Source organism: Lissotriton helveticus, chromosome 5_1 (genome assembly GCF_964261635.1).
Source record: "Lissotriton helveticus chromosome 5_1, aLisHel1.1, whole genome shotgun sequence".
Lineage (NCBI taxonomy): Eukaryota > Metazoa > Chordata > Amphibia > Caudata > Salamandridae > Lissotriton > Lissotriton helveticus.
Window position 1 is genome coordinate 1,479,013,521 of NC_136065.1, and position 27,993 is coordinate 1,479,041,513.

General features: G+C 44.2%; 1 protein-coding gene across 1 annotated transcript in view; it reads left to right on the forward strand.

The window, feature by feature from the left end:
* Nucleotides 1-226: 226 nt before the first annotated feature.
* CAPZA1 (capping actin protein of muscle Z-line subunit alpha 1) overlaps nt 227-27,993 on the forward strand; it is a 341,315-nt gene continuing 313,548 nt past the window's right edge. The window contains exon 1 of the mRNA XM_078644469.1: nt 227-380. Coding sequence (XP_078500595.1) covers nt 342-380 — 39 coding nt within the window. The 5' untranslated portion in view covers nt 227-341. The remainder of the gene's footprint in view (nt 381-27,993) is intronic.

The following is a 27,993-nucleotide window of genomic DNA, read 5'->3' on the forward strand; positions in this document are numbered from 1 at the left end:
AAACATATAAATCGGACATGCCAAATCACTTTCATGAAAACCTGGGAAGTGAGTGGGCATTCTAATTTCTACAACTAAAACCCACCCATCCACACTTTACCACACCCTCATTCCTGTCATTCCTTGCTATAGCTGAGAAGAAAACCGTCCGTAACGTGTTTTAACATTATGGGCGGAGCTGTGACGACCCAGAAGACGTTGTTCAGATCACGTGACAGGACGTGTGAGCCCAACCCCTATCCTGTGATTAGCGTTCCATAGGCTGGGTTCTGACGATATCCCGGCATGCTGAGCGATCAAACCCTTCAGTGTGGGTCTGGGGCTGGGTCAGTGGAGCCAAGATGGCTGACTTCGAAGATAGGGTGTCCGAGGAAGAGAAGGTAACGCGCAGTTCTGTCTGTAAATACCTTGTTGTTGTCGCCGTTGACAGGTCTTCTGACTTGCTCCATTTAACCTGAGACCCTAGACCTTTCCTTTGCCCCGCCAATAAACTCGGCCCGCTGCATGCAATGCATCCAGGAACAGACCCGAAGCAGTGAGGACGTGAGAAAAGGAAGGCAAGAGGCACGCATCTTAAAAAGGGGAAATGTAGGAAATAGGGATAAGCTACCCACGCTAAATATTGGGTGTTCACGTCACACTGTGGAGAAAAGAGAGAAAAGCAGACTTAAGGCTGCACGCAGAAGTTTGTTAATCAGGACAGGTTGTCTTTGACTGAGGGTCTAAATCATTACTAAGGCACCTGTGCACCCAACAGTAGTTAGAGCGTGGTTGTGCTTGGCTCCCGATCTAGAGATCGTTTTGTAGTGAGTAGTGAAGGCTGTTTGTGTGTTTATTATGATCGGTTACAGACGAAAAGGAGGACAAACTGAATACGATTAGACACACCTGAATGGTTTTGCTTGTGATAGAAAGACAGAGACGCCTGTTGCAAACAGAGTTAATTATCCACAATATCAAGTAGAATGGCACATATTGTGAATGTGGCAAAGGCAACCATGGAATTTGGTGGGAACCTGGGCAATTGATTCAGCCTTTCAGTGGTGGATCTCGGAGCTAAATTGGAGGAGGAGATTGTGAGGGACTAGTAGGGGCGGGGTAGTGTTTTGGGTGTTGCACCCCAATAATAAATGTATTTTCTGGTAAATAGTTGGGTAAAGCTGCTTTCCAGTGGGTATGGCGAGGTGTCTGTCGCAATTAACCAGGATTTTTTACATACACACAGACAAATACGCAGACATCCCCCGCTGCCTCTCTATTTTGAAAGTCTTAAAAGATGTTGGTTACTTTACAAAATATTGTTTTCTCTCACTTAGAGCCAACCTGTTTTCCTCTCCCTTTCCACTTCCCCTTTAGCCCCCCTCATATGCCCTGCTTGTCTTGTAATGTATTTTAACATATGTCAATGGGATTGTTGGAAAATTGGACACTTGTACCCCCCAAACTTACTGAACAAGCTATGCCCCTGGGGACTAGGGTGAGGTGCTTTTTGTAATAGGATGGTAGCTTTGATAATGGCATTGTTGTCAAATTGAGCAGCCTTTAAATCGTAGTAAGAAGGTTACTAAAGTAAGACCCGTTGGGAAGAATGGCTTCCCCCGTACAAGGGCAACATAGGTTTGAGGATAAGGGGAAGTGGGACAGGTTACAGATTGAGAAGAGGTAAACGTGGGATAGGTCATCTTGGCATGCACTTGACTGTATGGGATATGCCCCAGCCAGAAAAAGCTAACGTGGACAGGGTGGGTGGCTAGGGAATAGAATATATTGTGACTGTTAGACCCGGGATCCCTGGTTGGCTGAGGTAGGTACCTTAGGCCTAATAGGGACCCACGTTTACACGTCTGGGAAAGGAAGGTCACCTTCTGAGATAGCTCCCGCTCACCCCCTTGGTAGCTTGGTACGAGCAACCAGGCTTATCTTCAAGGCAAATGTGTAAAGTATTTGCAACCACGCTCCCAGCAACCCAATGATGACGCCACAAATAAATTCCACATGAGTTTTATAAAACTAGTATACATCCATACTACTATTCTAAAGAGAGAGCCCAAACCTTTGAGGCGGGTAAGCTCAAGAAGTACAGCACCAATCACAACACCCAATACCGCATTGGAAAGGACAGTTGCAGCAGATGGACATAGACTATACAGCTGCCCACCATAGACATTACAAAGGTAAAAGAAACTTAGGGGTAAAGTAGTCCCTTGTGGGCGTTGTGCTGTCAGCGATGGGCGTGGAAAAAACAACCCTTCACAGTGCTCCCTTGTGGGCGTAGGCATTGTGAGAGGGGCGTGGCCAAACACCAATGGGCGTGGCATTAACAGGGCGCGGCATTCACGCGGCATTACTGGTGAATGGGGCGCGGAAATACTTAAAAAAAAAAAAAAAACACCAGTTACAGTACTCACTTGTGGGCGTGTGCGTTGTGCTGTGGCCATACAGCGATGGGCGCGGCATTAACGGGCCGCTGCATTCACGTGGCATTACTGGTAAATGGGGCGCGGCAGTCCTTCCAAAACTCAAACCCTTTACAGTACTCCCTTGAGGGCGTGTGCGTTCTGTTACACACGCTCACGCCTTAACATATTGCTCCGGGGCTGAGGCGAGGCAGCGGAGATTACACACTTACCAATTTCAGTGCCCTGAACTACAGCGGGAACACACGCTCACGCCTAAACATATTGCTCCGGTACTCAGGCGGGGGCTCAAGCCAGTCAGCCTACCAGCGAGGATCACACACTTCGCAATTAACACTGCCCACAACTACAGCGGACAAACACGCTCGCGGATGGAAACGGCACACGTTTTCACAAATTGCTCCGGGGCTCAGGCGGGGCTTAAGGCGAGTCATCGTACCAGCGGCCATTAAAAACATTTCACAAAGTGATATTTCACACACGCGCAGGCCTCGCAAGCACGCTGTCACGCACTGCAGTCTCAGCGTAAACAAATTTACAACAGCCCTACAACGTCGACCACAACGCTGTCGGGGATTCTATAACAAACGGACTACACAGCACCCACAAGCTGCAAACGTTACCGCGGAGGAGACGCATATCACGAACGCTCTTCCTAACAGTGCATGCACAAACGGACGCCCATATTGCACAGAAATTACCAAGTAACGTATATGACAGGTGCGTTGTTATACAGAAATAAGGCAATGCGTAAAACACTAATCGGGTATTTTGTCATGCATAAATAATGCCATGCGTCAATCACTAATCGGGTAGTTCGTTATGCAGGAATAATGCAATGCGTAATACACTAATCAGATACTCTAAGATCACAGTGCCTTAGGCGGTCTCTCCGCCTCTCCTTCTGACTCGCAAGCAGCCTCTGTCAACAGTTGCCCCCAACACGGTTATGGTGTAACAAAAAGTGCAGGTTCGGCCCGGTTCTGCCACTCCCTTGGCCATACGGGCAGCTATATGAGCCGAAGCAGAGCCTCGTGCTGCTGGAATGAAAGAGGCAGAGAGCGTCTTCCCTCCGACCCTGCACGCCACCCAAGGAGTCGACACATGTTACCTGGGGGGCACAATCTCACTCTCCTCGTCCAGCGGCTTGGGCATCCTATGCAATCTTTGTGAATTGGCAACAGCGGACTCAGGCCGGCGGCTCAGCTTCTTCGGAGCTGCCGGTACAAGCCGCTATTGCTACGAAGATCTCAGGCTGCCACAGGGCACACGCACACAGCGTCGCTAAAACTCCTTTGAGCTTTGGGTGTACGATCACCGGGCACTCCACATGAAGGTCTCAGGCTGCACGAAGAACACACGCACAGCGTCGCTGGGACTCACTTTAACTCTGAGAGCACGTTAACAAGGCAATCCTCACTAAGGTCTCAGGCTGCACAAAGCACACGCATACAGCGTCGCTGAGACTCACTTGGACTCCGGGTGCACGATAACAAGGCAATCCTCACGAAGGTCTCACACTTCACAAAGCATCGATGAGACTCACTTGGATTCAGGGTGTGCACGATAACAAGGCAATCCTCAAGATCTCACGCTGCACAAAGCACACACAACGTCGATGAGACTTGGATTCCGGTGCACATGATAATTGGACAATCCTCACAAAGGGTTCAGGCTGCAAAAAGCACACGCACAGTGTCGCTGATCCTTGCTTGGACTCCAGGGGCCCACGATCACAGGGCACGGTTTAAGAGGGTCTCAGGCTGCAACAAGCACATGCACACATTGCCGCTGAGACTCTCCTGGAAACTTTTGTGTTTCTGAGTTTCCACTCACCTCGGGCCCTTGGGGATAAGTTACATCAGGCCACCGCAAAGTCCTTTAAAACAGCGGGACACAGCAAAGTCCCTTTAGCCTTTCCGTGGTTAAAACAGCACACTGCAGGCCAGCCCCAGAACACACAACAAGGGTCAGTCCTTTCGTTCAGTCTCTTCAGTTGTTTCTTCCTTGGCAAAGGTTCCTCTCGACCATGAAGTAGCTCCAGTCTTGTTCAATCTTAATAAAGCCATTCTCCAAAGTTCAGGGGCTTTGGCTCTCATAGTTATACCCCTCAATGGCTTTGAAGTGTTTGCGTTCAGGGGGGGCACTGACCCCTGTTCAAGCCAGTTCTTGGTGCCTCTCTGCCAGTGACACCTTCTTCCTTTGATTAGTGGGGTCTGGATTCTCCATCACTCAGCTGGAGATGGGACCATTGTTTTATAGCAGCAACCCAAGCCTCTTCACCTCTAGGGGCTAATCCTCCCCCTACACTCCAGATGCAGGACAGCCTGTTGCTGTCTCATGTATGGGTCGAGCTACGGGTCTGGGTTGCATCTTAGAGCCCATGTGGGAGCCGAGCCCTAAAAGTATTTGCTATGTAAATCGTACAACAAAAATATGATAAAGTCTCTTCAAAATTCAAAAGTGTATTTCTTTAACGTGTAAGCTTTGACAAAAAAGGGCACATTACAGCTCTGTGCTGAGAAGTACTTATTAATGGTGATATTTTTTGTGCAACTGATATTCTGAAATCAAAAATATGAAAGTGCTTTCATATGCCATAATGAAGAAAAAATTGTTTTAGTGAAATAAACTATTTGCCAAGGTAACACAATTTACTTGAGAAAGGTGTGATTTATCCAGGGTTTCTGGTGTGAGTTTGTACAAAATCTGCCAGTAAACGGATATCGGGTTTATATTCCTTATGTTAAAGCTTTGTTTTGACCTCAGTACATTTTTATATAGTTCTTAAATGTAGCACAAAGTACCCCAAGGGCCAAGTATTTTACATGAGCTTAGCTTAGCTTAAAGTCCATCCTTTAATAAGTTTTGTATTTAGTGCTGAATAAACTAAAAAGAAGTGGGTATCCAGGTTACTTGCTAGCTTTTCTAGGGAGTACAATTGGAGCGAAGGACATTCCAGCTGCACAGTTTTCAACTGTCGCTAATTCTTTATTGACTTAGTTTTGTTTTAGATTTGGATTCAAGTTTAGTTTGGACGTTTAAGGCATCTTAAAACCACATACAAAAACTGTGGGAAGATGAGGACTAATAAATATTTGAATGCCCAAGCTTCTTCACATCTTAAGAGCTATGTAGTTGGGGATTGAAAGGAGTTGACAATCGCTTAATGTTTGCTCCAGTTTCTTGGCTGTATGTGTCAATATTCCCACTGTTCTTTTATGACCATGCCTCCTATGCGAAGGCAACTTTCCACCCACGGTCTGATCAATTGCTCAACCACACAGTCAAAGTGCTTCCTTGTAGGGCATGTAAAGAAGAGACTGACATGTCCTGACCTTTCAGCCCATACAGTAAGTCGCTAGTTAATTATTTGACGTGTGTCGTTGCGTTCACTTTATAGCCTTTTCAGTTCGAATTTACACTTTTGGGACATACTTTAATGTCTTTAAACAACAACCACTGTCTAGATAGATGTTTATGTATTTCGAATGCAATTTCTTTTTTTTAAAAAAAAGTAGCCCAGACATCTTAGTTTGTCTAAAGTATCGTGAGCGTTGAACAGTCTCTTCCTTTTGAGCTGCCTTGCCCTGCAGCCAAATAGCTAAAATGTTTCAAAGTCCTAGACTTTTTTTTCTAAGTTTGCGAACCGTCTATTTTTTTTCATCTTGTGTGCAAACGTTTTATCTTTTGCCTTTTGAAAATAGCATGTAAAATAATTATTTTCACAATGTTTACTTAGTCCGTTTCAAGACCCTCAAAGTTAATTAGCTGCTTAGATAGCCGTTCAATTTCGCTCTTTTTAAAAAGCGCGCATGAAAAATTGTTTGCTTACTTTCTGAATCTGCTACTTAGACAGTTCCTTACGATTGCGGCATGGCCTGCTTTTTGAAGGTACTAACGCCCTGTGCCAAGGCATGTGGGCTGGGTGTAGCAGTAAGTGCAAAGGCATTTTTTTCTTGTCATTGATATCGAGGCTGGGTGTGGTAGTTCCCTACACTGCTCTTGCTGACTGCAGTGATATCTTAGCACTTTTAAGCAGCAAGGGTATGCTGCAGTCAAAGTAATACGAAATGACATCAACTTTGGGGAATGGCTTAAAATATAATTTTAACTCATCGTTTCTGTGCTTGTGATTATTTTTTCTGTTTTCATTTGGCTGTTTCTTAATTAGCGCATGTTAAATTGTAGGCAACATATTTTCGGTTTGCACTCAAATTTGAAAAACAGCTTGAAAGGCGTTCAAAGTTATGTTTGTATCGGAGGCTCGAAATAAATGGTAAATATATCATGTAATAAATATATAAAGAGTATTAAAATTGAATGTATTTGTAATGCTATTTTAGCATATTAACGTGTTTTTTTTATTATTTAATCCTCCTATATGAAAGCTGATCTTGTGCTCTTATGTCTTTAGTGGTATAGCAGTAATGAATGGCACTTGTAAGAACTTCATCTCTTTTCATTGATCTGCACTTGTTCTGTAGGCTCACCAGATCATTTTCTGGTTCTGTACTCATTAACAGTGGTGGTCTTTATAGTTCTCGCCAGAGTTAGCGCATGCACTGTCAGATCTATTAAGGTTTTACAAAAAAAAACAACAGAAAAACGATTGGAGCCCACCTATTGGTTGGCTATGTCATCACTTTCATTTGTATGGTTTTCATTCGTTTGCAACAGCAGCTGCTTTCATTTTGTAGGTCACCTCAGGCAGCTTTTGGAGAAAATTGGTTTCACCCATTTAGATTCTACATACAGACAGCAACTTAGAGTCCGAGATTCTTACAGTGTGCATCAGTGTTGGTTTGTATTTGTATTTGCTTGAAGGTGTGGCGACCTTTGTGAGCACTGGATGTATGTATATGTGTCGATACCTTCATGAATGAACTTGTTTGTTATCGATGTGTTTGTGTGTATGCATATTCTGTCTCCGATTCCATGCACTGGCTGAATATAAGATAATTCTCTTGTTTTGTCATTGCTGTTCTACATTTGATGGCTGTGTCTTGGCTTGCACTCACAAATAACAAGTATTCTGTCAAATTACGTAAGCCTGCAGCCATGCACTGCCCACGTGTGTAATTCTAAGGGAGTGTGACCAACGAAGAACAGCACGGATGCTGATAATGACAATGTTTGGCAGTTGCATTTACTGCCTTCATTCTGTTTCAGTCCCTAAATGCACCTATACCACACCCACTGCCCTGACAGGATTCTTAAAGCTCACAGTACTCCTAACTCCCAAACAAACATTTGCGTAGCCCATATCTCGTCTATGTGAGATCTATTGGCTTTGTGCTTTCAGTGGTTCATGTTGCTGAGCACAAAAAAAAGGCGCTAGAACATGGTCAACATTGCCGCGTCATAGCGTCTTTTTTCCACCAATTTACTTTCATCCATGTTGCACAGCATCCACGCCGTGTAACATGGCGTACAAAATCTTAACAAAGTCAGTAGATTTCAAATAGATGAGACCTATTGACTTTTTTGTTGATCCCATTTTGGGAGAGCTCCTGCAATTTTCAGTGTATTATTTATATTTCACGTTTGATTTCGGCTTATGAATTTCATGGCTGGGGTAGACACAGTGCAGCATAGCTATAGAGACGTCCATGATGGTAGGCTGCATTATCATTAGCAGATCATGTTTAACTACTCTTAATGAATGATTGGCAATTAGTAAAGCACACGATTTCCCAGGAAAAAATATTATGGCGCTAAGTGCACTAGACAGAGACAATGCATTGGTTGAATAACGTTATAAGAAGCTGGTCACGAAAAGGTAATAGTACATTGATTGAGTGAAGATGAAGATTGATAAACAGTTCCTTGCTATGGCAGTCCGCACTAAGAAGGCCTGCCCCCCACCTGCCTGGGTTGATCTTTGTGGCTCTCAGGTGATTGGTACAAATTATTTAATGATCTAGAAGGAACTTGGCAGATAAAGAGCATCTCAGTATAGGTAGGGGTCGAACCTTTAATAGTTCAAATGCACAAATGGATGGTTATAAACAAACCTCTTTTATGAATGAGTAGCTTATGAAGGACGTTGCGATAAGTGGACATTTATGAATATCTGAGATCTAGAACCACATACTCAACAGAGTTCTGAATTCTCTGCAGTTGCGCTAGAAGATATCGGGCAAAGGCCAGACTGTCCAGTTGGGGAAAGACCATCGACTGAATAACTGTTTTCCAAAAAGCTGAAACAAGAATCTTCAACATAAGGGAGCAAGTTAAATTGCTTTCCTATTTTTATATTCCTTGAGTGATTAATAGGTGTCAAAAACGAAAACTACATTTTTGACTAGAGAAGTTGTCACAATTAGGGGAGCTCCAAATCTGTAGGCACCACTCAGGGCAGAGGAATTGCAGAAAACAAGTGTTTCAGTTTTATCGGATTTCAGGATCAGTGAGTATGCATAGACAATTTTTTAACCTCTTGCAATCCTCTGTACCATATATTGAAAAGGACGGGGGTGTTAAGTTCTTACAACTAACTCTTGGATATCAACTCTTGGATATCATAACTTTGTCTTCGAAGGCACTATATGACAATGTTCCACTCAAATAATTTTTCACGCTCTGAAGGGTACATCCTGCCCATAGCTTTCAGCCGAGTTTGCAGGCGTTTAAATGAAAATGTAAAAAGTTTCAATGCAGCTGGCGCATTTTATATTCACACCACGATAGGCAAATTTATGTTCCTTGAACTTTGCAGCTACACTAAATAGACAAGAAAATAAATATTAAAGAGCACTGTGATATACATGTGCTGCTAATGATCAAATTTACATTTTGAGCGCCTCCAATCAGGAAAGGGAAGCCTTTTCTAGTACTATCAGTTTGTCCAATCTAGCTGTATGTAGCTTTCAGATTATTACTTATCAGACCCTTTGCTTGGATCAGATTATTTTTGTGTGTAAATATTTTCTAAAACTTTCAAGCCAGTTAAGTCGCCAGCACCTCTTTCGCACAGACTAGCAGAATTACATGTTCCACTAAGTCTATACTGCCCATATTATTCTTCTTTTACTCCCGCATCAAAAGACAATTTACAATCTAAGTTTACGTCTATTTCTTTCGTGTTGCCTCTTGATCAATACAGCGTGGAGACAGTCCAGTCTTTTGCTCTTACTCTAGTTCCTGTTTTAACCAAGCTATACAACCTTTCTCTGTTCATTTACCTCCGAGATGCGCCTTCCACTGTAGGTAGGCCGACAAGCCCTCTGTATTTACAAAAATGGTTAGTGCTTCAGACTCTAGCTTCAATTCAGTTTGGTAATAAACCAATTTTAAATCAAGTTTATTGAACATCATCGCACCTTTTTAAGGTGTGTAACATTTGCTTTGTTCGGGAAGGAATCATTTTCTAATTGAATGCATTAGTTTCTCAAATCGGTGCGCAGACATAACTTTCCATTGGAGTGTTTAATTATTACGAGTAGTTGGGGACATTCTGTGGCTTCCAGTGGTTTAGTTGGGGCTTCCCTTCTGCGTGTCTGTCACAATTTTCTTCACTCATCTTTTACTGCTAACCGAGTCGGTTTCACCTCATCTTCCTGGTACTCAATTCTTTTTCTACCATTATTTTGCATTCCTACCCTTTGACCATGCCAACTTTGTCAATTAAGATCTTTTTTTAAAAGAGTTGATTCAATTATCTGGTCCACTACTAACACTTTTTCACGCAGGCCTGGTGTTAAGGTTCTGTGCGATTCCTATTGCTCTCTATCCCGAAATAGCTGCTGCCTTATTATTCTATATACACTTTATCCCTACAGCCGCGTAGTTGAAAACTAGATTGGTTTCCCAAAACCCCTTCAAGTACAGGTCTTCTCCATTGTGCTCACCTAATCTGATAGATAAAAAAAAAATCCTTGATTATTTGTGCGATCTATTTATTTTCGAACAAGCATTTTTGTTGTTGTTCCTCTCTGCCTATTTTGTTGTCCTTTCTGCTTTCCTTTCCCGGATTTCCTTGCTTGTTTCTTCTTTATCTCCAGTACTTTCAAGGACATTGAGGATTACTCTTATAACTTGGTAATTTTGAAGTCATATGTAAAGATTGGAGTTTTACTCAAAAAATATCTTTCTTGTATTGTTTCTGTCGCTGTGGGGACCAATAGATGTTCTGATCTCTTATTATTCGGTTTTGTTCTCAAAATTACAAACTGATATCAACTACTTTTAGAGCTGTGGCCAATTGATCAATAGTTAATACTTTTTCTATCCATGTGTACATTTTGTATAGTTTACCATATTATGTACACCCTGTGGTTGTTGGCACTAAAATGGGCAGTGGGAAACATGAAACACCTCCTCGTCTCAACGCACACTGTTCAATACAACATCTGAAAGGGTGTGCCGGCTTAGTGTATTGTGCTTCTAGAGCTGCTGCTGCAAAGCCTCCTTGTACCTTTGTTTAGATTCAACCTGGGGACACTGGGCAATGCTGTCAAGACAGGCCTCCATTTGCTGTCATCAGACGCTACCAGCCTCCCATCGCGCACTTGTCGTCAACTTGAAGTGAAGAGCATGACAACCAAAGAGAGGAGAATGTTATTTTGATTAAAGCTGAAAGCTAAACGGTAGGCATGGCAGCCTAGATCATGGTGCCATCTGCCTCTTGCCCAGTGATCTTTCGTTCGTGACGATATCACGTTGTATGACTGCTCCTACATAGAAGCAACACAGCAAGCATCTGTGCACATTCCTACAGCTCTACAACATATACCCTTCCCTAATGTCAAACCTACAAGCACTTTTCATGCAAATTATCTATACACGATCTGTTTATCTACTATCTATATATCAAACATCATATCTCATAACCTTTATTTTTGGCGTAAATAACGATACCCAGCTCTAACCCAACTTGAACTTTTTTCTTTCTTTTGTTTTCTTTAAATAGCGGGAGATGCACCGTACATGTGAGTTGGAGATTTCTGTGGTAGGAACTAGAGGAGGGGTTGTAGCTATCCAAGCAGAGAGCTTGCTGAAATTTGAATGCAGGAATGATAGTTCTATGGAAGCAGTAAGTGCTATTGGAGAACATGCTGTTGCCTACCCGGAGTGAAGGAAAAGTGTGGACCCCTGTGTGCTTTTTGGCATGTTGTGTAGCATATGTGCTTCTTAAGTTGTAGTCTGCTTATTCAGAGTTGCTTACCTGAATGCCCCACCAATGCAGGATAGACTCCCAGGACTTGAACAGAAGACACAGCACAAGCCCCTCCTTCATCGAGTGGAAGTCCTACCTTGGACCCTGAGGCCCCAGCCCTCAAGGACACTGTGCTGCCTTGCGAGCTCTCTGAGGAATACTCGGCTATTATTTACCTCAAAGGCTTGCATCTCAAACATGATTAAAGTCTTTCAGGTTTGGTAGGTACCCACTGCACCGTCATCCTGTGGGCTGGACCTTGACGAATATAAAGAGTTGGCAAACCCTAACTGGTAATACCGAAATTCGATGAGCTGTGATTTGGAGATGTGCTGGCTTTTTATAATCTGGTCTTCCTATGGTGTAGTGCATATGTTGACACTTTAAAGCAGGGAATAAACTCCAGTCTATCCTGGTTCTTCATTACTGCTGTCCAATGAACAAACACAGCTTGGTTTGCTCTTCTCGCTTGTGTTTAGGGCCGGGTGGACTGAATTGAGAAAGAAATTGTCCTAAGCACTCCCGAAAGCAGCCTGGCACTAGAGATGTATTTTAACTGGTGTCTCTTCACTTGTTGGAGTATAGGCATTCAATCACTCATAATGCATTCCCTCTGTCAGACATCCTTGTGCTCGCGCGTCCATCTGTTAACCCAGTGACTCGCCCATTCACAATTTCACATACATACACATTTGCTTCTAAAGGCATAAGCCAGAATCATTGGCTTAGTCAGTGCTTCTTGTAGTGTTCAAATTGCAAGGCATTTTTTTTCTCTGGATATGCATATGACATTATAGGCTTTTGCTATTAGCAGTAAGCAAGGCTCCCCGCCTCTCATTTGTCGTCTCACTAAGTTTGCCATCAGGTCTGAGTCATGGATAATTGATACTAAATCAGCAAGTTTATTTACGCTTGTTTGCAGTTCATTCTGAGTTGTGCTTTTGGCTAAATAATTATGCCAACCATTGAATTGCACTTATACAGTTACATTTAGGCACTGTGTGAGTATTTATTATGAAAGAGACAAAATTAGCATTATAATCGGATGCTCCAACATGATTGTGCCGTGAAGGTTAGGGTGACAGCACTGACACGGATGTGCGCAGTGCTATCTACAAAGCATATGTACAAAACTAGGTGCTGATGTAAATGCAAACTTTCAATGCACGACTCAAACTAAGAGTACAGTGCGCATTCATGTAATTTGTCAGTCCACTATTGTGGTTGTCTGACCCTGTACTCTTAGTTTGAGTCATGCTGTGAAAGTTTGCATTTACATCAGATACGCTCTGTTAAAACTGTTCAATGAAATAGCAGCAGATTATTAAATTGTGTGTATGTATACGTGTAAAAAAGCAACCTGTAACGTTGAACACTTTTTAGGTCTCGCCTGTCGATGCGCATGCGCATCGAGCAAGCGAGACTATTGCGGCTTATCCACTCTTTATCTACACTGCAAGGAATCGTGGCGATTCCTTGCAGTGCCCGTGACTTTTAAGGTCAATGCGCATGCGCATTGAGCTTATGCGCATGCGCATTGACCTTAAAAGCGCGTGCGCGTGCACGTCCGTCGTTGTTTACCCGCTCCGCCCCCTCCCGCCGTGTCGCATTTCTCCTCCCCCTCCCCTCTCTTCCTTCCGTCTAACGCCGTCTAACTTCCTTCCGCGTAACACCGCCGCAACGGTCACATCCTGCCGTGTCGCACCTCTCCCCTCTCCGCCCCCTCCCCTGCCCGCTGTGTTACGGTGAAAGGCTTGTTTTTGGTTTGTATAATTTAACCCGCTCCGCCCCCTCCCCTTTCCTCCGTGTCGCATTTCTCCTCCCCCCTCCCCTCTCTTCCGTCCGTCCGTCTTGTTTTCTTTCTCTCCTGCCTCTCCTCGCCAATTTGGTTTGTATAATTTAACCCGCTCCGCCCCCTCCCCTTTCCTCCGTGTCGCATTTCTCCTCCCCCCTCCCCTCTCTTCCGTCCGTCCGTCTTGTTTTCTTTCTCTCCTGCCTCTCCTCGCCAATGTCTTTCTACTTGTTTCCTTTGCACCTGTCCATCCACCTCTCTTACTTCCACTGCTTGTTAAACCTTTCACCTCCCCTTCCTCTTCCTCCCCACTCCATACCAGCATAGCCGCAATAAACACGGACGCTGGACCCTGAATCATCGCTGACTCTGCCCCTCTCTGTTTACTTGGACCTCTTCTCCCTGCCCGAGTCTCCCTTCTGAGATGGAGCTCCTCTTTAGCATTGAAGTAACCCCCTCTTGCGTCGAGTTGCGCCACCCAGTACCCCCCAACGAACCTCCTCTCCCCAGGATTCAAAAAGTCGTAAACTCTTCCACGCTCTGTGTTCTCCAGCCGGTTCTAAATCCTCAGGCATGTCCTCTTCCTCCACTCATTCGCAAGCCCCTGTCCAGCCTGTCATTAATTCAGGGCCCCCCTCCACCTCATTTTCGTGCTCCCACCCCTCTTCCACTCCTGGCATTCCACCTTATGTGCTGCTTGCCTCCCCAGGCAGCCCAAACCACGACGGCTCGCCTTCCTCTTTTCCTCCCACTCCCCTCCCCCATCCTTTCACCCTTTCTTTATCTTTATTAGCGAGCTCTTCATCGAGGTGGCTCACTGTACTTGACCCCACCCCTAATTTGGGCCCTAGCGGGTTGGCGTTACAGCCGCCAACTCTACTCCCTTTCTTCCTCCCCACCCTCCCTCCTCTCAGCCTTTCTTCTTTTCTTTATAATTTTTTCATCGCTAGCTCCTCCGTCGATGAGGTTTGCAGTGCTTGGCCCTGCCCATACTTTGGGGCAGAGCGGGGCAGCATTACAGCCGAGGCTGCTCTGTCCTCCCTTCTCTCCTCGTGCGGCCCCATACCAGAACACCCTGAGGCTGGAGGCACCTTCACCACTCTCCCGGCCGCAAGGACAGACACTGCCTTTTTCTCTGCCCGAAAGGGCCCAGCCACTCCCCGCCTCAAGACTCAAAACTGGAATCACAGAACGCGACCCGGCATCTAAGCGCCTCATTCCCCGAGGGGCCGCTCTCTTTCCATATGGGAGGCCCCTCTCACCCTTACCTGGTGGCTTCCTGCCGCTTTCACTTTCTACGGCAGGGAGAACTCCACCACCGCAGTGGCTACCCCCGCTGACGCCTTCCCTGCTGGGGGTGCCGGCCCCATGGCTTATTCCACTAGTAAGTCAACACGACCCGCCTCAAGGAGGCGGCGCAGCGCCTCACAAACCCTCTCATCCTCCATCACAGGTAAGCACAACTAAATTAATCTGCACAATATACGTTCGCTGTAGTCACCAACTCCTTACAATCATTCGCTAAACACGCAACATTTTTTGAAAAATTATGATAAATGCACCTCCCTGCCACCAAGTTCTTCAGAACCTAAAATGGTGGCAAGCAGTCTAAAATCTTAACCCTATATAGCCTGTAAGCGATTTGTGGGCTATACCTATGAAGCCCAAACAAAACACAAAATGGCAGTCCCATGGACTGAACCACCCTCCCGATCTGCTCAGGGGGCAGACCTCCCTCCTGTCGGCTTCCCCCCAAATCCCTATTGTTGTAATCTTTTGGAACTGTGCAGTTAGGCTATATTACTTTGCTTCATTTTTTCGAGCCGTACATTTTGTAACCACTGCTTAGACGACTGTGCCTATTGTTTGATATTATTTTGTGGATAGTTATAATGCTGTAAATCAACACTTCAAAGGTCATTTAGATTTCTCTTTATTGTGAACTCAGCTATCAACAGGCAGAGCTTTACTCCGCTGAATTTGTGTTGTGAGTTCCTCATTTAGAGGTGGGGGAACCATGAGGCTTTGAAATGGCATGGCCACTGCTTGCTCCGCCAACAGGAAATCTTTACCTAGCTGTCCGTCAGCCACCCTTGCAAGTGCCTGCTTCCACTGATTCTCCCTACTCAGGCCTTGGAATCCACCAAGATCTAAACGACCTCCTATGTTTTTCTGTTTGACTTTTTCAGAAGTGGGGTTTAACTCGTAATGCCCTTCTCGTGCCTGTTGACTGTTTTTTTACGTGAATGACTTATGTATGTAAAAAATAATTAAGATAACAGTATAATGTTTCATCTTGTCATTCACAAAGATTCAAAAGGTAAGCACCTGCACATGAAGATCTGACACTGAATTTAAATAGCAGTTTTTAGACTGCTGAATCTATATATGGCACCTTTAGTGCAAAAGTGGCACACTGAAGATTGCTCTAAAGTGAATTCCATTGCTCTTCTTTGAAAAGACCCTGTTAATCAACTAAGGAGAATTTAGTTTGAAGGACACTCACTCCCTTATCCTGTAGAGGCCTGCGGTCTATTGGCCCCGCCAGTACTCCCCATGCAAAATGTGCTCTTGGCCTGGCTCTCATAAGGTCAGAAGAGGTCAAGGATGCGCTCTGTCCCCTGTGGTAAAAGATTGAAGCGCAGTGCCAAAAGATAAGTAAAGGACAAATTAAACTGTATGTATACATATGTGTGTGCATATATGTATGTATGTATATATGTCAGAAAAGGTCCCCACAAGTATTTTTGGAAACACAAAAGACTCGCACTCCAGGGTCCGTATATATATATATATATATATATATATATATTTATTTATTTTTTCTTTACTGACAAAACAAAAGGTTATAGGAACGTTAGACTAATTAGACTTTTAGACTAAAAAACAACATAAACCATAAACAATTCTAAAAGCACTAACTCGAATGCTGCGAGACCTATTGCATTTCCAATGCTTGTTAAATATGAAGGGATTTGAAATTGGATGATACAAATTACGTGGGTTTCCTTAGCTTGAGTTGCGGGACCAGAGCAAGTACAGCTAAGAATCTAGTATGGACTACTGGTCTCCGAAATTGAAGCGCTGGTACATGCGGACAAAAAGAGCATGAAATGGGAGAAGAAAAAACTGTGATATTTTAAAATCTGTCAAATCACATTGTCTTAATGAAAACAATTTTGGGATATCTCGAGCCTTCTCATTAAAATAGTGATTTTTGTTTTTGTTTGAATTAAATAAAGCATTGAATAACTTGGATATTTGTTTGATGTATACTTGTCTCTTTATTTTTGTGTATTGTTTTGAGGTTCAAACAATAGGAATTATTTGGCCAGGGTTCCAAGCTTTCAGTAGGAACGTTGTTCTGAAATATATATATATATATATCTATATCTATATCTATATATAGATATAGATATTTTTCTATTAACATTTTCGCGCTATGTGGGAGAGTTAAATAGTGGGTGGGATTCGGACAGCCCCGGACGTCCTCTGCCCACGCCCACCGAGCTCATGACGGCCGGGGGCCGTCCGTAGCATGTAAGGGGTTAAATGTTACAATTGTGTAATAATTATAAAATTAGCCTTTATACAATCTGGCTTAGAATTCATTTTAGCCTAATCTAAAAAAAGATGATCATGTCTTGCTGGCTTTTCAGAATGACCAGTGGGATGGATGCATTGGTGTAAATTCTAGGACCTTTCCTCGCATGCATTATTTTCAGCTTCGTCTTGTTTTAAGTTTTTTTGAGTTCCTGTGGACTTTACCGCTTCAATACATTGCATCGTAGATTACTTCAGCTAAGTCCTGAGTTATCATGTCCCTAACTGAACTCTGCCCTTACAGCATAGAGCATTACGCAGTTTGGGACGGCAATCTTACATGGGACTTGTACCTGGTTTCATCATGATTGAAATAGTAGTAATACAGTTAGTGCCTTGTGGGTTTCTGGTTGACACTGAAGTGAGAAATTCGAAATATACTTGTTGTTGGAAAGCATTGTTATTAATTATTTTTCAGAGCCCAACCACTGAATGATGGAAATATGCCCGCACTGTGATCAAAAGATTTGCACTGGAAAATAAGGCAACATAGTTGTTGGTCTATGTTTTTTTTGTGGTTAATTAGCACTTCTACTCTGTTACATGTTTTATTTTATTTCATAATTTTTGCAGTCAAGTTTGTGACCTTTTTAGGGACTGGTCCTAATTGTTGAAACGTAGTAACCAACAGAATGCTACTATTCTGAGATTTTTCAGTGACATGGCATGGTGCTTGAATAATTTTGTTGAGGGTTTAAGGTACATTGAAGGAAAATGTATTTTGTGCCGGTGTTGCGTCCTAGCATGTCGGTTTACAGTCGGAATCCTCCAGATAACATTCTCAAATATGCATGCGTATGCTTGTATGGGCATGTGCTATTTCTTTTGCAGCCTATATGTGTATTTTTCAGTTCTACTTTTTCCTGCCTCGTGCTGTCTTTCTGATGGATGCAAATAATGTCTAAGGTAGATGTGTCCTGTGTGATAAGTCAGAATTAGCAGATTTCTTCTATCGTAGTTGGCTGTTTATTTATTTTTAATTCCTCGCAACCACCAAGATTCTTATTCCTCACCTTATTAAGGAATTTCGAAACACGAGCACCGCCAATGGTTTTGCACAAGCTGTGGTTTTTTTTTTTTGTACCTTTTTTGGCATGGCTGATCTCTTTAACTCGCATGTCTTGTAGTTTTATATTTTCTGCTGCTGTAGGGCATGCAGATATTTTAAAGGCTCACTGCTAGTTGTAGGTCATGCAGCGAATGCAGAGGTTCCGATTGTACTGGAGTATGTACTGAGGAATGACTGATTATAGTCCTTGCCATAATCGGGGCCATTGATTGATTTTGAATGATACCCATTCACTTGATTGGTTTTCTGTTTCAAATCTAAAAGAAGCTGAAAGGATGTTTTCTACAAAAGCGACCATTATACCCCAGTCGCACTCACTGATACCATGTATTTGCTTAACCAAGTAAGTGAAACCTTCTCATTTCCTAGTTTTTGAGATTAAAATGGGGTACAATTTTAAAGGAAACTGCATCAGCAATAATTCAGGAACTGTTCCACCAGGGGGTTTACTACCTTTAAAATGACAATGAGTTGAAGAGGTTGATTTCCATTTTGTAGTAATTTTAAGTAAGCTTTCCTAATTTCTTCTAATGTGGTAAGCAGAGTAACTACTTCAACGGTGGGCTAGTTTTAGAAGAAGATTGTCATCTAGTTTTCTAAAACACTGTTTTTTGTGGGAGCCTTTAGATTATCTTGGTGAATTGATTTATTTCAGAATTGCTGATGTTTTGATTTAAGAACAGTTCTTAACTCTAGTTCGTCCCTGGAAGACGGTTTGTGTGCTGTTAGCAGAGATGACGTTGCTGAAGGAGTAGGCTGTGTTTGACATTTTTAAGGTATTGCAATATGTGAGCATTTACTGCCATTTATTCTGGATGTTAAAAAGTGCACGCTCAAGTTGCAAGTGCATTCCATTTCTATATATCTTATTCGACATAACACTTAAAGCAATTATCAGCAGTGCACCCTCTACCAACCACAATAGTAATTTATTCTGGATGCCCACTTTTTAAAGATTTGCTCGCGTTTCTGCGGCATGGATCTCTATGCCAGCATTCTATGACCAAAAAGTTTTTTTATGTTTCAAACACACTGATTTGCAAAATGATAGCACCACAATGCCATCACCCCACCTTTATCCTAAACATAAGGTCACTGAAAATGAGTCCACATTACTCAGATTAGGTAATTGGAGAAGACAATGTGGCCTTTGCTAAAGAAGACCTCACCAAGGGGTATTATAGCTACCCTGCAGGATGATTAGCGCGCTATACAAAACTCTGATTGTTTGAGAGCTGCAACTTGATAGTTTATTGCACCTCCTAGAAACATGGCAGCAGATAACTACTCGCCCTATTGCTAAATCCATTTACCACCCATAGTATATTCATCGACCATATGTGATTTCCAGGGTTACCTCTTTTGCAGCATTACCTAGTAAGTGTTTTAGTCCAACCCACAATTCTGCTAATTTCCAGCCTTCTTGTTTATATTTGAATCGGAATGATTTCCAGCTACACCCTTTCTCGTGCAAATACAGTGGCTCTATCATTAATTGCTTGTCTTTAAGAGTAAATAGAGGATAATTAGTCATCTGAAAGACGAATAGAAAAGAAAAGGGTGAGAAGTTGGAGGGATAGAAAAAGGAGGCAGGGGTAATAAATGGGAGCGAGGAGTGGGAATGGATGATAAGAGGCTGTAGTAAGGAAAAGGGGGGAAGGAGCAAGAAAGATGAAAGAGGATGTTGAGTGGTTTACTCAGGATAAGATTCCACAGATGAGCAGACTCGGTGAAAGGGAAAAGATAGAATTTAGAACTTGAATGTGGAAAGAAAGTGAGATAGGAGGAGGGAGAAAAAAGAAGGGTTGAGAATTTCAGAAATGAGATGGGTTGAGCTAGGATAAAGATTAAGAGAATTGATGATGCAACTTAACCCCTTCGCCGCTGGCGGGATTCCCCCGCTGTGCTGGGGGGTGGGTGGGGCGCGTACAGCGCCCCCATGCTCATGACGAGGTCAGCTCGTCATGAGCCACGGCGCTCTGATGCTCATGACGAGCTGAGCTCGTCATGACCGCGCCCGTTCCAATGGAACGTTCAGCACAGCAGGGGAATCAGCCCAGCGTGCGAGCGTGCCATCTAGCGGGCGCGGTCATGACGAGCTCAGCTCGTCATGAGCGTCCAAGCGGTTAAAGCAGTAAGGGGACAAGGAAATAGGGAAAGAGGCATCAGAATCGAGAGTTTGACAAGGAAGTTAAACAGGGTTGGAGGCTGTTAGAAATGGGGGACTCTAGTTCACAGAAGTAGGTACCTTTGTCAAAATTGGGACCCTTGCTTCTAGTCAGGGTAAGGGGGTACACTTCTTAAAATACCCCCTGCTCACCCCCTTGGTAGCTTGGCACGAGCAGACAGGCTTATCTCGGAGGCAGTGTGTAAAGCTTTTGTGAACACAGACCGTAATACAGTGAAAACACTACAGATGAACACCACGCCAGTTTAGAAAAATAAGTAATCTTTAATAGACTAAACACAAGACCAAACAACAAAGATCCACATTACTGTAATCAAAAATCGACTTTAAAGTGGTAGAAATAGCTTAGTTCAATGTAGATGGTAAATGCAACACTTTACTCTCAAAGTACCTTGGATGCGTCACGCAGTACAAACAAAAGGTCGCCTGGAAGGTGATGCGTCATTTCCTTGCATCGGGGGAGGTGATGCGTTGGTTCCTTACTGCAGCGCAGGGGAGGTGATGCATCGGTTTGTTACCGGAGAGGAGGTGGTGCGCCGGTTTCTTACTGTGATCCGGTGTGATTTGACACGATGGCACATCGATGCGATAACGTTGAATGTGATGCATGCGCGCCGACGGCCGTGCGGTGAACTCAGTAACTGCTGAGCTGCGATAGGCCCTGCGACACGCTGGGATGTGATGGCGACCTCTGTGGCAATGACATGCTTCTCCGGTGATGCAACACGCTTTGTCGCTGATGCGACGGCGCACAAATGCAGCAGCGGCACACTTCTTCGGTGATGCGTTTGCAACTGCTGCGGCGGCGACACGCTTCTCCTCGTTGCATCGCGCTTCCAGCTCCCAGAATCCCCCAGTCTTCTCAGAGTGCCCAAACAACAGTAGTCACCTCCCTGCAGGCAGAATTCCACAGCAAGGGAATTCAGGGGTGCTGGGGGTGAAGTCTTGTATACCTCATACTTCAGGCAGGAGGCAAGCTCAGTTCAAGCCCTTGGAGATTCTTCCTCAAGATTGCAAAAGTACACAAAGTTCCTTTTCTCCTTTCCTTGGCAATAAAGTAACCACTGCAGGCCAACCCCAACAGCACAGGGGCAGTCTCCTCCTTCAGTTTCTGTGGTTCTTCTCCTTGGTAAAGGGGTTGTCTTGATTCCTAGAAGCGATCTAAAGTTCTGGGGTCTGGGCACCAATATTTATACTGCAAAATCCTTCCTCTCTGAAGGCAGAGAGTGTCTGTACCTAGTCCAAACCAGTTCTGTTCAGTCTTGGAGCACTTTGTTTACAGGACTCCTTCTTTCCTTTGTCATTGTGGACCAGGGTCATCAGACACACCACAGGAGGTGGAGCCAGCATTGTGGAAGGCAGGCACAGCCCTATTCAGGCCCAGGTGTTACTCCTCATGCAGATAGGTTTATTCAGCCTTGTGTTGACTCACCTGATCTCCTGGAGCCACCCCATCCCCTGTCACTCACAAACCATACATGGAATACACAACCTAGCAGAGGCAGGCTTGGATGGTTAGGAAAGAAAATACCTACTTTCTAAAAGTGGTATTTTCAAACACAGAATGTTAAAATCAACTTCACTAAAATATGTATTTTATCATTTGGAGTTCAAGCATACTAAACTCTAATTTCGACCTAGTTCCAGAGTCCGTTAGGATTATAAAATGTTATAATCATACTGCCCATTCTGGCCTATGTGAACAGGTAGCCTTACAATAGTGAAACACGAAATCAGCTGTAATTCACTATCAGGACATGCTACACACATCAGGGCATGTCCTACTTTTTACATACAATGCACCCTGCCCATGGGCCTACCTTAGGGGTGACTAATATGTAGAAAAGGGAAGGTTTAGTGACTGGCAAGTGGGTGCACTTGCCAAGTCGACATGGCAGCCCCAGGCTGCACACAGGCTCTGCATTGGCAGGCCTGAGTCACATTTTACAAGCTGGTTCTGTGGGTGGCACAACCAGTGCGGCAAGCCCACCAGCAGCATTTGATTTACAGGCCCTGGGCACACATGGTGCACTGTACTAGGGTCTGACTAGTAAATCAAATCATGGAATCACTAATCCAATATACTTTACAATAGGGAGCACTTGCGCTTTGCCACTGAATAGCAGTGGCAAAGGGCCCAAAGCATCTAGACCACCAAAACATGTAGCAAAACCAGAGGAGGCAACAGCAAAAAATGGAAGAGAGACCCACGCCAATTGTGCCAGGTCTAAAGGAGGTGAAATGGAGAGTAGATCAAGGTGGGAAGGAAAGAATGGGATGTAGATAGGGGGTTCAGAGAATGGTGGCTTAAGTGAAGGAATCGAGACAGAAGGTGAAGGTAGATGGAAAAAGTAGAGGGAAAGGTATGATCATAAGACAAAGTGTAGAAGAGCTGGGGAGAGAAAGGAGTGAGGGATGTAGAGAAGGGAGAAAATGGCTTATGAGAATGAGGGAGGGGACAGTCAAGGGAGGGAAACAAATGAAGAAGGGAAACAAATGAAGAAGGGAAAGCGAGCAAGTTGTACAAGGCAGGAAGGGTGAAATGAAAAAGTTCCATATAGAGAGGCAAGAAGAAAAGTAATTTCGGGCACCGCAGAAGGACGATAGGTCCAAGGAGGAACCAGATCGACTATTTCGGTCTCTTTCTCTGCCAGGTGACCCAAGGAAGCTTTGTACAGCAAATAGCCTGTCAAAGAGAGAGGGAATCCCCCTCTCACCCATATAGCACATTAGAGAGTGCTACACATAGCCAAAACAACACAACCACTATAATTTAGTTTATTTATTTAAATTGCACCTTAATCACATACTCACTTGGTCCTGAGGAAAGCCTGTTTTAAATTAAAAAAGGCCAGGCTGAAACATGTAGACCACACAGGACGCAGGAGGTCATAATCCATACTCCAACACGTCCGTCTGCCTTTTTAATAACCAACAGGGGCCCAGTAAATTAAAGTATTTTTATTACCCTCGGGTACTGGGACCCACTGTATGGTTTTTTAATTTTCACTTTCTCACTCACTACACTGCACACTCAGCGAACATACCAGCTCCGCAGTAAACTGGCGTTGAAGCACACCCGGGACACATTCGGTGTCACTGTGGTGGGCCCGATGATGAAGCATGCCACCAACTAGGTTGGTGGGTGAGGGCTTCTTGAACAAACCAACTGGTTTGCCGACATACGTACTTCATTGAGTCTCCTTTTCCCTTAAACATAGCTAGTCCTTCTTTGATTTTGATATATAATACCGGGGATTCGGACTAGCTTACCTAGTCCTCACTCTCTCCTTTGATTTAATAAGAAGAAAAGTAAGATATGGCATAGAATAAAGGGGTATAGAACCAAAAGAGTAATAAGGAAAGTTAGAAGTGAGAGTTGGGAATTGAGTTGCAGCAGCACAAGATTCTCCAAGTGCATCCTCTACAATGTGTGTGCTATCCTTGGAACCCAGCCTCACGTTCAGGCTGTCATGACATCAGTGCAAAGATGCATATAATTAGGGCTCCTTGTTTTACGGCATTTATTGTTTTTAGATTTGTTAAACAAATGAAGCTGCAACTAGTGTGTTTCTGCATTTAATCTATACATGTGCACTCGTGCTGTGATGCCTGGTGAGTTTTAGGGCTCTAAGAGAACCGTTATATTAGACCACAAAAACAGTAAAACTTGTTACAAAAATTAGCTTTATGCACAAACGTGTTTATTCTTCATTAACCAATTCTTTGCCTGCTGCATGTCAATCTAGCCAAGTATTGGCATGACAGTAATAATTGACAACTTTGACCATCAACCAAACTTTTTCTGGATTTTAAAAGTTAATATAGACGGGGAAATAAATAGTTTCTGTATATGTATACTGGTAGCCTTATATTTAATCATGATGCGATGCTGTGGACATCTTTCTTTAAAAAAGTTATAGGCATTGATGTTTTTCAGATTGTCCCTTACTAAACTTATTATTATCAATAGTGGTGCTCACTACACTTCTAGCAACGTTAATGTTGCCAACGCTGCAGCACAATGGGAAGAGAAACAAGCATTTACAATGCAACGGTTTCGCCTTTGGAAAAGTTAGAGCTATTAGCAATGTAAATGACAATGCCATTTATTTATCTGTTTTCAAAACCAACACATAAATACAAATTTTGTCATTTACAATGCCAATAGCTCAAACTTTTCCAAAGGCGAAACCGTTGCATTGTAAATGCTTGTTTCTTTTGTGTGAAGCACTCAATAGTGTTTTTGTGCTGTCTCCCTCGTGTACTTCTCTATCTCTGCCCTACAGGCTGCTTGCTCGTAGCACTTGTGTTGCTATAGACCCTCCTCAAATTCCCCATCTTGCTTCTCTGTCACCCCCACCCTCAATGTTGTTTTAGCGCCGTTCCCGGTGTTCCTTCGGCATCCAGTGTTGCTGTGGCCGTGCCCGCACTGCCTTGTGTTGCTTCCACCTTCTTCTTGCTTCTGCTCCCCAACCCCAAAAATAAATAAATGCTTTTGTACGTTTTATTTTCCTTTTACTTACTGAGCCAACTTGGATCAGTAACTAAAAAGATATTTAAAAAAAAGCTCATAGGCCATTTTGTAGATATGCATGGATGGTGGATGCGCAGATGAAATGACGTGAGAAGATGCTTCAAAGGCTTTTTTTCCCCACGTTTATGTATGTTTTTTAACACTTTAGCAATGCTGCACATTGTGTAACACATTGCCATGCTGGACAGCATTGGACACTACATTTGGTAAACCTATAACCAGACAATAAACATATGCTGACGTACAGATCAGTGAGCACAATTAAAGTGGTTAGAACATCAAGATGCAGTGTGGTTCTTATGGATCAAATACCATTTCTTGATGTTTTTTTTGTTAAATGTAGGCCAAAGCTGGTATATGATACTTGGTCTAAACACCAGTGAAAACTGATCTGGTGCATACCAAGTTAGATACTTTGTCAACAACTTGATGAGGTACGTAAATGCATCCTTATAATGCTACGTCTCTCCCGTGTCCGGAGTCACCTTTACTTTCTACAGAGTCTCGCTCTGTGCATACTGGATGCGGGCTCGCGGCAGACCCCCCAGGGCTTGCGGTCCAGTTGCCCTTACTTGTAGTAGCCTGCCAACCCTTACGCGGTGCCCCTGGACTTCCTATTAGCGACAGTGGCCATCTTGAGTGGGCGCCATTGTCCGGCCACGTGAGTCAGGGGCAACACAACAGCTATCCACACGGCAAGAATGCTCTTTGAAAGCACCCGCACTCACCGACTGTCTTCTGGTGGGCGGGGCTCTCCTCCTCACACGGGAGCCTTGCTCCCTGCACCACTCCTCCGGCGGTTGCTTTGGGGCCGCGGGCGGGGTTCCTCTCCTCCTGGGCTCTCCTAGATGCAGCAGGGCTCCCTCGCATCACGGGAGCCCTGCAAACCGGCCGCCATGCTTCTTCTTTCTTCCCCCCGGGCTGCGGGGGCGGGCACTTCCGGCCGGCCGCGCTGGGATTGGCCGGCCGGCCAACCACTTCCGGGTCGCTGCGGGCAGCGCAGCGGCCCTTCTCCTTAGGTAGGCAGGCGGGGGCTGATTTTTACGGGCAAATGCCGGGTGGGCACCGGCTCTTTAAAGATAACCATCAATCGAGGTGGGCACTCGATCGGCCACAAAACGGTCCAGATGCCGGGTGGGCGAGGGGGACACGGACAGCGGGAGGGGGTGGGAACGGGCACAAACCCATTAAAAAAAAAAAAAAACTCCGCCCACCGCTGCATGACTACACAGAGGGAACGCCCAGGGAAAAAATCGCGGGAACGCCCCCGAATCTGGTCCGGCCTTGACGGACAGATCTCTGTTCCAATGGCTAGCCTCCATTTATGGAGCTAGCCAATGGGACAGGGGGGCGTATTCCATTTTCCTTACTGAAATCAAGAGATTTCTCTGGAGGCGGAGCTAAGAGCTCCGCCCTCCAGCGAAACCTAAAAAGGGACTGTGGGTTGGTGAGTTCAATGATCAGCAAATTTACTCCCACAATCTCATCGCAGGCTGGCGGCTTGGTCTGGTGGCATGAATTTGACATGTTTTGCTCAAAGTAGGACGGAATAAGAACACGTCTATAGCACCATAAGTGTGCCCTGCGAACGAAGGCGTTTAAATTGGGTCTAGTTAGTAGAGGCCCTTATATTGTCTGGACATTGTTCCAAATGACAGGGGCTTGGAATGTGAAGTGGTGTTTCCCTTTAGAAATCAACCTGAACTTTGAGGTACAGAAGTAGTATTCTGCACTTAGTTGTACTAACGCAGGCGTGTCCAACACAGATCCAGGAAGGCTAGTGTTCAGAATTACAATTTACAAGGTCATTGCGTCCCATTTAGATCCAATACATGTAACTGTATCTTATGCGGATATCCGGAAAATCTGGCATGGATGTGGCCTTTTGTGCATAAACCGGCTCTAAAGTATACTGCTGAGCCCCAACCTTATAGTTTAGCATGCAAATGAAAAGCAGGAAAGTTGAATTTTGTCCTTAACTATCAACATTGCAGGTTTGAACGGAATAACCTCACTCAGCAAATGCCCCTAATTTTTTTTATCAACAAAGCAACCAAGCCCTAACAAGTAGTGTGTTTTTTAAAGTAGTACATTCACCTGATGGGATATGATTTTTTTCAAAGTGTGTGTATAAAGTATAACACACATTTTTATTACGCTTTATGGCAAGGGAAGAACTTGCTTCATCTCATAATTAATGCAAGACGTCAAATCCCACTAAACGGAATAGAAAACTTTGGGTTACAAACACAGAAATAAATACCTAATAAAGTGTAAATTGGCTTGTTAAAAACACAAAAATGCTAAGTATTTTGGAGAGAATGTAGTTTTTTAAAAATCCAAGTCAGGGATGACCAATGTTGGTCCAGATGGGCCAGAGTCATGCTAGAGTTTCAAGGTAGAAGCTTTGTAAATTAAATGCATTTCGATTATTTACTGATAAATGTAAATCATGTGCATATCTCCCAGAAATCCGGCCTTCATGAAACCCCGTAAGCTAAATATCGGTTCAGCATCTATATTCCACAAGGTGCCCCAGGCTCATAGCGGGGTATTGCCCTTGCTTTGTGTGCCCTGGGGCATCTTGATGTTTCTGTGTGCGCCCCCTTCTCTAATATGAATACAGCGCGTGCTGAAGCCATATGTGCACCAATGAGATCACAAGGGGACATTCCCTCATTTGCAAGGGAAGCCTTTGCCCATGCACCCATCCCATGTGATATTGCAGACGAAGAAGGCACCAAGAAGCAATTGAATGGTACACTGTGTGTGCCACATATCAGGTGGCACACTGTGTGCCCCCGTCGAGGGTGCCCTTTAGGCAAGGGTCATGACAGTCACAGGACCCAGTAGGAATCCACCACCCACAATATTGCTGTGACGCAATGTCCATGAGGGTTTCTGCCACTTTTTTTTTTTTGGTAGGTCTGCTTTCCAGTGACAGAAGGAACCACCGCTCCATCTTTCACTGATGGGTTTCCCCCAGCGCTGGTGCCAACTGGCCTGTGCTGGGGACAGTGTATGTTTTTTAAGTAAGCAGGCACCCTGTACCGTTCTGCACCAGGTCACCCAGTTAGGGCACAGACTCAAAGTGCGCCTGCTATGTAATTCAGCACTAGGGGACCTATATTCGGAATGCAGCTTGGTCTGATTTTAGCCCATACAAGTTCTGGCAGGTGGTGCGGCACAGGCCCGGTCCATATCTTGGCCTTGTGTGCTAGAATGTT